The 12206-nt window shown below is 45.5% G+C and overlaps 1 protein-coding gene across 3 annotated transcripts in view; it reads right to left on the bottom strand.

Annotated features, from left to right (window-relative positions):
* Positions 1 to 12206, bottom strand: part of PPFIA2 (PPFI scaffold protein A2) — a 1995062-nt gene that overhangs the window by 624904 nt on the left and 1357952 nt on the right. For all 3 annotated transcript variants that reach the window (XM_085652973.1, XM_085652974.1, XM_085652975.1), the window contains one exon: positions 398 to 533. In XM_085652973.1, coding sequence (XP_085509099.1) covers positions 398 to 533 — 136 coding nt within the window. The remainder of the gene's footprint in view (positions 1 to 397; positions 534 to 12206) is intronic.

Genomic DNA, 12206 nt, shown 5'->3' with positions numbered 1-12206 from the left:
TCAAGATGACCCCTTCCCCATAGGAACCTGTTGTTCAATGTTTGATCTGCTGTTTCTTACCAAAAACCCAATGGAATAGCATTGACATGCTAAAAGCTGCTTCACATTGACACTTAGTCATTCCCAAAACAAAAAATAGTAACCCTTTTCAAATAGAACATCAAAAATGTACATTCTCAATATTCCACTGCTTCTATTAGCCTTCAACTTTGTTTTTTGGCAAGTGAAATATTGCACCTTGCATGTGACTTTGATTACTTAAGATTTTCAATCTTTTACTTTTCTCTATACATTGTAGTGGAGACATGTACACCTATCCTAGATGTATATTGCTTAGTTTCATGTAGGGAGGGAAATGTTTCTGGCTGAATTTAGCCGTAAAAACATAATAGCAAACCTTTGGTTCCTCCCTTTGGACGCCCGTGCGCCCTCGTCTTGGCCTCCGGATCACCTTTGTCGATCGGTAATCGGAATGACTGTCAACGAGTGATCCCATAGAGTACCTCATCTCTGCCGAAGTGTCCAGGTGGGTCCTAAAACAGGAATTTGGGATAAATCAATCATCTGAAAAGTGCTTCTAAATTGAAAAATAATCTGTTTTGAAGGATGGTCAGGGAGGGGGATGGCTGAAAGAAATTCACTTTTGATTGTAATCCGATGAAAGCCTCTAAAATTGAGAATGATTTTGTAAAGTACTTTTCAAAAAATCTCACACTTTCATTGCTTTATTCAAAAGTTAGGGAAACTAAAATGAAAAGCAACTTCAATGTACAGTTGATTATTTAGCATTCAGTGTGTTTTCCTTAAGGTTTCTACAAGGTGAAGTGTGCGTGAGAGGTAAGCATTAGCGTTATCTAAATAATATGAATTCAAAGTTTTTTCACAATACCTCTAAGACCGCAAGTGGCAATTTGTCTCCTAAGTCAATGTGCAATAAATAGGGATCATGAAGAATTCATTTATACAAAATAACTGACTCAGAAAACATCCTTTTGTTAAAGTGAATCATGAATATGTTATGAGTATTTGTTTTTAACTTATTCTTGACACGGGCCTGAAGACCTCAAAAAACCAAAAATCGTCAGATGCGTCTGTTAGATCTGGGGGTCTCTAGTTGGCAGAGGTAGGTACCACTGTCCAAATAGGGACCCTTACTTCTAGTCAGGGTAAGGGGGATACACTCTTTAGATAACCCCTGCTCACCCCCTTGGTAGCTTGGCACGAGCAGACAGGCAAAGGCAATGTGTAAAGTATTTGTACCAACACTCACAGTAACACAGTGAAAACACCACAAATGGACTCCACACCAGTGTAGATAAATAAAGTACTTTTATATAAACTACACAAGACCAAAATAACAAACAACAAAAATACAACATACACAGTTCAAGAATATGGTTTCAAAAGAGTTCTTAGCTTAGCGAAAAAATAATCCACATTAGCGTCGATTTTAGCCAAGAGTACCTGGTGATGCGATAAAAGTTCCTAGCGGCGCTCAGGCGTCGAAAAACAAGCAACATCGTCAGTCCTGAGACCCTGGGTAGGCGATGCGACAACCCCGCTGCATGCAGCAGGCGTGTGCTTCGAATCCGGCCTGTATGGGGAGTGAGGAGATACTTGTATGGATTCCAAGGCGCAGCTTTTCCGGTAGAAATTTACTCGCTAAGGCACAATGCGACAAAATTTGGCCCGCTAATGAGCGGGGCGACAATTTTCACCAGCGATGATCCTGGTTAGCTCTGCGACGATATTCGCAGCGATAAAATTCTGCCCGCTAATGAGCGGTGCGATGATTTTGGCTGGCTCTGCGACGATGTTCGCAGTGATAAAATTCGGCACACCAACGAGCGGTGCGATGATCTTGGTTGGCTCTGCGACGATCTCACCCAGCGGCGGCAGGCTCTGCGACGATGTTCGCAGCGATAAAATTCTGCCCGCTAACGAGCGGAGCGGGGATCTGGGCTGGCTCTGCGACGATGTTCACAGTGACAAAATTCGGCCCACTAACGAGCGGGGCGACGATTTCACCAGCGATGATCCGGCTCAGCGGCAGCAGGCTTTGCGACGATGTTCGCAGCGATAAAATTCTGCCTACTAACAAGCGGAGCGACGGATATTTTCTCGCTAAGCCGGCTGTGCATGAAAAAGTGTAGATCCTTTGCTTCTTCCTTCTTGGTCAGCTTCCCAACAGCAGGCACAACTTCCAGAGGCCCCACAATTGGATCAAGCACTCTAGGAAGGGCAGAACTCACTCAGCAGAGTTCAGGGGGAAGCTGGGGGTGAAGTCCTTTTGTTCCTGGGACTTCTTAACAGGAGGCCAGCTCTTCTCAGGCCCTTGGCGATCTCTTCAAGCAAGGGTACACAGCAATAGCAAAGTCCTTCCCCTCTCCTTGGCAGCAAAGCAACTGCAGGTCAGCCCACAAACACAAAGCATGACAGTCCTTCCTCTTCAGTCTTCCAGCTTTCTCCTTGGCAGAGGTTCCTTCTTGATTCCAGGATGATCTAATTTTCTGTAGTCTGAGTCCCAATACTTATACCCCAAAATCCTTTGTTCTCTGCAGGCAGAGGGGCCTTGGCCTAGTCAGAACCAGTTCTGGACAGTCCTGGAGCACTCTGTTTACTTGGTTTCTTCTTTCCTTTGGGAGAGAGGGGCAGGGTCGTCAGCTGCCCAGCAGGGGGTGGAGCCAGCATTGTGGAAGGCAGGCACATCCCTATTCAAGCCCAGGTGCTACTCCTCCCACCCATCTACAGGGGAATTTCCCTATTCAGCCCTGGGCTGACTCATCCAGCCTCTGGGAGCCACCCCTGTCCCTGTCACTCACAAACCAGACAGTCAATTCACAAACAGGCCAAGGCACACAGAAAGGGCAGAAAAGGAAAACAGCCACCTTCTAAAAGTGCTGTTTTCACACACAAGATTTAAAAACCATCCTTCCTAAAAGATGTGTTATTAAATTCTGAATTCAGGGATACCAGACTTTAGCTTTCTATCTTGCTCCTATGGGAAGATATGCAGGTAAACATTATACTCAGCATTCCCCATTATAGCCTGTGGGCAAGATAGCCTTTCAATAGTGAAAAACGAAAATGGCTGTAATTCACTACCAGAGCATGTCACCTACACCAATGCATGCTCTACCTTTCACATACACTGCACCCTGCCCAGGGGGGTACCTAGGGCCTTCCATAGGGGTGTCCAATGTGTACAGAAAGGGAAGGGTTAGGCCTGGCCAGTGTGGACACTGGTCAGGTCAGCATGGCAGTTAGCAACTGCGGTGGCAGGCCTGTGACACCATTTTAGGGCTACTCCTGTGGGTGGCACAATCAGTGCTGCAGGCCCACTAGCAGCATTTGAATCACCAGCCCTGGCACACTCAGTGCACTTTACTAGGGGCTGACAGGTGAAACAAATATGCCAATCAGGGATAACCAATCAATATAACAATTTACCTAGGGAGCACTTGCACTTTGACACTGATCAGCAGTGGCAAAGTGCCCAAGGCATCTAAACCAGCAAAAACGAAATCCAACACAGCGTCAAAAATACAGGCGGTAGAGGCAAAAAGTCAGGGGAAACCACGCCAAAGATGCCAGGTCTAACAGCGTCTGTTCCCTATTTTGCATTCTAGATACATTTTAAGAAATTATTCTGATTTGCTTTGTTACATATGTAGCTCTTTCACATACCTGTTGAGCTCAAGACGACATTTATGAGACCTTGAGTTTTAGAGTCTGTTATTGGCACTCACTAAATACCGCTATAAATTAAAAAATAAATAAATAGTGCTACAAGGTGGAAATTTATAATCACCCGATTATTTGGTATTCACATTTTTATAATAAAACGTTCTTTAAATACAGGTGCATTCAGGGGACCACGATGGACGTTGCTCCCTGAGCTCCGGCACACCAACGACATGGCGTGGCCATTACTCAGATTGAGTCTATTCCTTGGCAGGCTAGCAGACAGCGGGAGTCCGAGTAGATGCGGTGACCTCTGGGAACAATTTTTTTGACGGGACCATCAACCTGTAACGCCCAAGAACCAGACAGCAGATTTGGGCCTAAACATGACTAATCTGCCTGGTGTGCAGCTCGAACAACAGTCATTCATCAGGACACATCCATGGCGGCAGCTAGCGCAACAATCCTGAATCCTCGGCTCGCTCACCGGTGCTTTCATGCAGTGCACATGGGAGCCAACCGTAAGACAGGGCTGGTTGGGCAGCATAACCATAAAAGGATACCAAGCCCTATATATCCTCCTGCTGCCATCCTGATACTGAACCATGCACAACTAGACAGAGTGCCCCACCCCACAAATGTGACACAGTGTAGAGTACAATGGGCATATGGCCCTAACCGTCGCAACTCTCACCTGCTGCACACCTGCCATCTATAAACAGTGGGCCTGATTTCTCTCTACCTCATGCCACAGAACATTACATGGACAGAAGGTGAAAAGATCGGAAAACAGAGAGTGGAATGGGTAAACATTGCCTTGGGGAACAGATGACAGAGTGGCGGCCACTAACTCCTCAGGGACCAAACGAGGCAACGCGCTGTAAAGGGCGAGTCCTGCCTACCGATATCGCCTTGCCTAACAGCAACACCCGCACTTGAGAGTACCCCTTTTCTTCTCTGGACTGTGAGCATTGAGTGAAGTACCTCGCACACTGGGGCTTGATCTCTACGGCACCTTTCACCACCCCCCAAATGCCCATCACCTATCCTTCACCCTCACTCCTCCACGCAACAATCACTTACTGAGCTGGGCACTTATGGTCCCACAAACCTCTATGACTTATGTGGCAGAGTTTTTATGTGTCTTTCGGATCCTCAATGCCATACCTCCTGCACTTCACAGTGGAAGTTGGGACATCCCAAAAATACTCTCAAAGAGAATATTGCAGTGAGGTCCAGGGGTCTTACCATGGACTCAAAGATGACTGATCTTATGCAGGACATGAAGATCGTAATAGGGCAATTGGGAAGTTCTACACTAAAGTTGAATGTCTCGACCAACAACTGACATCGGATTAGTGAAGTGATAAATACCACAGGAATAATCCATATACCCAACTGAGACCTTGAAAAATTGTATATCATTAAACAATGTCTCGTGGGGTATCAATAAAAAGACGTGCTATATAAGTCACTGAACTGTGACAACACAAAGACAATGTGGTAACACAATTATTAATCAATTGTATTTGAACAATTATAAAATGACTGAGAGCAGCATCAATTATTATTCGTAAATGTGCTCAGGGTGTAAAAGTGAACAAACAGAGCTCGTGAAAGACAAGTGCATTACGCAAAGAGAAACACATATATGGACAATGGACGACAATGTCTTTATTTCTGCGTTTACTCATGCAGCACGCCAGGTCTTTCCTTGCTTGTGGTTTATCCTGGAAGCGGAATTGTTTTCTCTACAGACACATTTAGGCCTGTGATTGCCTTACTAGGTAATTTACAATTCGGTTTGGCTGACTTCCCTGCTAATCCGATCATCTTTCTTGAGGTGCTTCACTTTCCTCCCTCTCCAGTACGATGCTGGGTGACATGATTAATTTGCTCCTAAATACAGATAATTGACCATTGCCTGGATGTATTACAGGCAGCAATCATATGTGTTGTCCTTTTTTTGTCCGGATGATGAACTCGATCTATCAATCAATCAATCAAGCGGATGTTGAGCACGACTACTCACTCGTAAGGGTCTCAAGGCGCTGGGGGTGGGGGGTACAGGTTCCAGTTGATCAAGGAGGGGGTCCATCGAAGAGTCAGGTCTTGAGGTCTCTTACGAAGATGGGAGCAATGTTGTCTGGGAATCATCCTGGACTCCGAGCTCAAAATGGACCGCCAGATCAACTCCGTCTAATCCTCCTGCTTCCACACCCTCCGCCTCCTACGCAAGATCTTCAAATGGATCTCCCTTAAACACAGAAAGACCGTCACTCAAGCCCTGGTCACCAGCAAACTCGACTACTGCAACGGACTCTACACCGGAATAAACAAAAACCTCACCCGCAAGCTACAGACAATCCAGAATGACGCCGAAAGATTGGTCCTCATCCTGCCAAGACACTGCCACATCTCACAGCACCTGCACACACTCCACTGGCTCCCCATCAAGGCTAGAGTCTCCTTCATGATGCTCACTCATGCACACAAGGCCCTCCACGACACCGGACCAGCATACCTGAACAGCCGACTCAAATTCCACTCACCCCAAAGGACCCTACGATCAGCCCAGCTCTCCTACACCATGGTCCCCCGCACCAGAAAGACTAGATCAGGAGGCCGCTCCTTCTCCTTCCCCGTGGCCAGAGCCAGGAACGCCCTTCCGCTCCACCTCAGACAGACAACATCGATCCCCATCTCTGCAAGAAACCTCAAAACCTGGCTCTTCGACAGACCCCCTCCTTGATGGACTGGAACTTGCACATCCCCCCCCCCAGTGCCGTGAGACCCTTACGGGTGAGTAGTCACGCTCAACAATACACGTATGGGGTGGGTGAAAGCTGGACTTTGTGCATTCCCTCTAGAGAGCCACACACATGGTGTGACTTGATGGGCCTTGATGGGGCTTGCTGACAGGATGGGAGGGAGGACCTAGACAAAGCCTCACACTTACACCTGAATAAGTGTGTTCTGCCCCCACACAACAGGCTGCACACACCTCTCATAATGAATCTGGAGCCAGGGCAAGAAGGGAGAACCTCTGTGCACTTCAAGTCCCTTCTTTGAAGTCTCCTCTACTCCAAAGGCACCACTGGGTATAAGAACTGGACTTCTGACCCTTCTTCTTCATTATACTTCTGGATTTAAGGATATCCTGGCCTGTAGAAGGACTGCTGTGCTGAAGACGACCACTCTGCTGTACTGTTGCTCTGGACTAACTGATTTCTGCTGTGCTGTGCCGACCTGCTGCTCTCTCTTCCTGGAGGAGGAAGACTAGATGTGTCTCTCTTATCCCCAGAACCCAGAGTGACTCCAAGGGCTAGCTGGTTAGTCTCCGGATCCGAAGACTCAAGGACATGACAGACTTCAAACGACCATGTTCCTACACCTAGGATCATTGGAAGTGGGCCTATGGTGTTCTGCTTCAACACTGATGCATCCTCTTCTGCAAGAGCGGAATTGACACCTCACCTCCTTTACGGAAGCAGCACCGGTGCATCGCCTTCGGAACCAGTGCATTGCTCTCGGGACTGACGCATTGCTGCTGTTACATGAAGAAACCCAACACATCGCATCACAGAGCCAGCGCAATGCACCCAGAAACGATGCATCTTCTACTATCAAAGCAGAGACAACGCATTCCGTTCATAACCAGAATCGCCCTCAGAACCTACGCTTCTCTGCTGAAGCTTGGAGAAAATTGACGCATCGCTGCTACAGTGTGGACCATCAATAGCACATTGCCTTATGTGCATCCCGCATCTCCTCATCCTCTTCGATGCATCAAGGTACTTTTGTAGCAGACCAAACCTGGTCCCTATATCTGAGCTGCACTCCAATACGGTCGGCCTCAACGTTAGACTTTGTGCCAATCCAGCACAACCAGATATCCCAATTAGGCACTTAAAAGTGCTAATTTCACATTTATTCTCTAAAAAAATCGTATCTCAAGTTCTGCTCATTAGATTTTTGTTGTTTTGGTCATTGCCTCTTAAGCCAAGCCTGACTGCTTTGTGCTAAGCTACCTAAGGGTAAGCGCAGGTTAATTTAGGGTGTTGTTGACTTACCCTGACCAGGATTGTGGTTCCTGCTTGGACAGGGTGCATACCTCTGCTAACCAAAAACCCAATTTCTAACACCACTCATGGAAGAGATCGGACTAATTAATTAATCAATGGCCTTTTCCTCCCAACATCCAACATATTTACTATCTTGTGGAAGTTATCTTCACTTGATTCCATAATGCCTTCCAGTAGCCCTTCCTCTCCCCTCTTTTGTCATTGCTTGGTCAGCACCCTCTCTCCTCCCTCTCATACCCACCCGATATTAGACGAGTCAGGTCATGACGCACTACCTCACCTTGCCCATGGCTATTTGCTAGTGGACTAGCAGTGCTTCTACCTCTATATCCGCTTACATATCCGTTTATCCATCTCCTTGCACAATTCTACTAGAAGGGTAACAGGACGCATTCCACACCAGCGGTGATCATGATAATAACAGATCAGAACAGCATTTTGAGCTCCTACAGGCTCTCTTCCGGAATCCTGTCTACATGTAAGACTAGCACATGTACATACGCGTTCACACCTATGCCATGGTGGCCCATATGTATGAATGAATAACAATGTACACCTTAATAGATTTTTCTTTTCTGCTTTCTTTTGTGATACTGCTAATGGCTACTGCAGTGTAGAACTTCTTGTATGATATGTTCCCTACTTGTTTGCACTGCTGTTCGTTAACACACGTGTGGTGTGATTGATATTATTTGCATTGTAATGCAAAATATACCTAACAAAAATCATGAAAAAAGTGTGTTCTTTTATTAATAGCAAGGGTGAGCAAACCACGTTTGGGATTTGAAACAGAGAAGCCAAAAAACGGTTGCTCTTAGTAAAGTAAAAATACTACTATGTTAAACTGAGTGAGCTAATGTAGGCCTCACATAGTTATGTAATATATACTGATTTCGCCATTGTCTGAGAATATTCAGTCCATCAGTGCATGTTCATGCACCTAAACAGACACAAACTTCAAAGAAAACATATATTAGCTCACAAGCTTTTTTTTCTACAGGAGGAGCAACCAGAGCAACTTGTGTTCAACTCCATTTGTTGAGAAAACTCTAACACCTCTTCATTTTAGTCTTCATCGAAGAAGTGACTAATAGGTTTATTCAACTTAATTATATTTATGAGATAAACCTCAGAATTGTGTGATACTTTAGGTGTTACCGAATAATGCACTGTGGTAAGGAACAATATAGAGGAAACAAGAATACATTGTCTAATTCGCAGACCAAGCACACTGGTATCAGGGCAGAAAAAATTCAAGCTCTAACCATGTTATCATCAGGTTGTGTTTGCTATTGTTTTAAATAATCACAACAAAATCACACAAGGTGCACCATCTTAATACCTGTTGAGTCCTAGTATTCTTATTTAAAAAAAAAAAAAAATTTCATGTGCAATTTGACAACTGGAGACACCATTTTTTGTCCCTAAAGAACAAGTTACTTGACTTCGGTTACACTCTTTCTGGTGGATACTCCATCTGACCACAGTTCCCTCATCTTTAGAATATCACCGAGGCAGTAGACTAGGCCTGGAGTTTTTCACAGCAGTGCTCCAATGAGCCGCTATGTGACGCTGTGCAGCTCTGTGTTGACTTCATTCCGACCCAAAAGTGATGGAGCGAAGCTACATATAAGGAGCAAACCATTGTATCTACGATAGTTTCTTGTTTGACACTTTTCTTGCCCTTGGACGTAGGACACTAAACAACTAGGTACCAGTGGGCAGATGCCCAATTTGGGGCCTTTTTTAGATGTTAAAAAGAGGCCCCACCACAAAATAGGGAGTTAGGAGTTTGGTGAGAAATCAGCAGTTAGTTAGAGTATCCACCAGATAGAGCATCGCAAAAGGCAATTAACTTGTTCTTCTGATAGATAATTTTAACCACAGATTTCTCACTATTATTATAGATACCAAAGCCGTACCTCTCCAAAATGAAGAGTCTGTGGTTTGGATTCAGAAGAAAAAGTACTGCAGGACCTAACAGACAAAAATGCCGATTCCAAAGGACCTGGCTGTGAAGGCAGAAGTGCTTCGTGAACGTCTTCACTGATGCCTACGTCATGGCCTAACATATGTCAAGAACGGGCACTCCATATGCCAATGCAGGGGTTGCAGCCTTGGCAAAATGAGCCATAAGTCCTTCTGGAAGCTGCTTCTTGGCCAGTGTATAGAAGGTCATAATGCTTAATGCAAGGAGCTATCCACCTTAACATCATCCTTTGCTGCACCCCCTTACTGTTCTATGTCCCAGAGAAGCCCACATAAAGCATCGTCTTTGATGTAATCCATGTAAAATCTTAAGGCCCTTTTAAAGTGCTACTGATGGAGTCTTTCCTCCTCTTTTGAGGGGTGAGGTGAAGCAAAGAAAGTTGAGGGGCTAGCCCAATGTGAAGAGGAGTCATTACGTTTGGTGAAAGGCTACCTTGGTCCTCATCACCAGCTTCTCTGGCAAAACATTGGTGTAGGTGGCTGCACCAATAGAGCCTGAAGTTCTCTCAAGTGATGATGATTGCAAAGAGAAAGGTAGTTTTAAGAGTCAGAAGATGCAACAAACACCTGTGCTCAAAGGGAGCGGGACACATGAGAAACACAAGGACTCAATTAAGATCCCACTGTGACATCACAAATGGTTTGAAAGCGGACATGTGTGTCAAACATTTAACAAATTGCATCACAACAGGTAACTTAAACAAGGATGGTTGATCTAGCAAACCCAAAAAGGCAGAGAGGGCTGACAAATAACCTTTGAAAGTGCCCACTTCAAGACCTTTCTGGGCCAAAGACAAAACAAACAGTGACATCAGAGAACTTGGCTTGTAAGGGGTCTGTCTTGTGGACTCCACAAAAGGCCACAAATTGGTCCCAGTGCTTGGCACAAATGGACATTGTAGAGGGATGTATGGCTGTGAAAATGATATCCATGATCTGAATGTGTAGAGAAAGCGTTCTAGGGTTGGACACGGTGCGTGCTTTTCAGTGGCAAAAGTATCCTGCCAGGTCTCTCCCCACTGTCAGAAGATGCCTTGAACCATCTTAGGGTACAACTGCCATTAATGATCCATCAGGTACCATTGGCTAAGCTCGTCCACCCTGGTGCTTAAAGATCCCACCATGTGGTTCACGATTAGGTAGATGCCCTGATGCTCCAGCCAACTCTAGAGTCACAACACCTCTTGGCACAGGAGGGCGCAGAACCCCACCCTACCCTTCTTGTTGCCGTACCATATGGAAATGGTGTTGTCTGTGAGAAACTACACCAGGCTTCCCTTGATGGATGGCAGGAAGTCTTTCATGGCCAGGTGAATGGCCTGCAGCTTTAAGAGATTGTGTGGAACTAGAGTTCTGCTGGAGAAACTAGCAATGAGGCGTGTGTCACCACGTCAACTCGAGATGCGGATTTGAGAGAGTTCTATCTCTGGTCCGGTTGCAGATCTTATGCAGTCGACTCCAAAACCCGGATGACATCCATCAGGTTTTCTTGGTGCTGGACCCAATGAGAGTTCAGATCCCACAGCAAAGGCCACATATGGCAGGTGGCAAAATAAACAAGCAAGATGCATAAGGCCAGCAGGCCAAGAAGCCTCAGAGTTGTTCTCATTGAGATCCAAGACCGAAATGGAAACATCAGGATTATAGCCCGACAGTCCTGGACTCATTGTGATGAAAGAAAGGCCCTGAATTGCACTGTGTCCAGAACAGCTTCTATAAAAAGAAGCGTGACGTTGGCTTGTTTTTTTTTTTTATAACACATTTTTATTGGAGGTTTGTAATACAGTACATCGTTGGGTTAAGTATTCCGGACGATCATGACATAGTGGTGCAAATCATACTATGGTGAAATATTATCATACAACCTTTGTCACAACTTGTCACTTGTTTACCTGGACACATACCCATTATCATTCCTGCTTTCATTTAGTTACGGTATGAAGAGAAAACATCCCCCGTTATGCATAACTAATTTTCATGGAGCTCTGACAGGAGACATCCTGGAACATGGTATTCTGCCCAGTAAGCACTGTATCAACATATAGCTTATCATAAGAATTTTAAACAACAACTAAATCTTACTAACTTCCCCTCCCACTCCCTCCCCCCGCAGGCTCAGCAGATGAAAGATTGTACAATCGTATACATAGTCCAATTCAGCGCATTGTCTCTTTGTTATATACATTCATTAGTATGCTGGCCTTCAGCAACCCCCCTGTGCATGTCTCAGAGTTCCGGCTCCCTCCAGTTGCTGCCCCCAACTCCAGCCTCACGTTGGCTTGTTGATCAGGAACCCCAACAATGTCAGGTGGTTCAGTATTGTCAGGAGGTGGTCTACGAATGACTGTGGCGAGCCCATCTTTAACAACCGTTGGTCAAGGTACGGGAAGATGGGTATCCACAACCTCTGAAGATTGGCAGCGACTTCAGCCTTCACTTTTGTAAACA

The sequence above is a fragment of the Triturus cristatus genome, chromosome 4_1 (genome assembly GCF_964204655.1).
Source record: "Triturus cristatus chromosome 4_1, aTriCri1.1, whole genome shotgun sequence".
NCBI lineage: Eukaryota > Metazoa > Chordata > Amphibia > Caudata > Salamandridae > Triturus > Triturus cristatus.
Note: the sequence above shows the minus strand (reverse complement) of the source record. Positions and strands in the feature narration are given on the sequence as shown.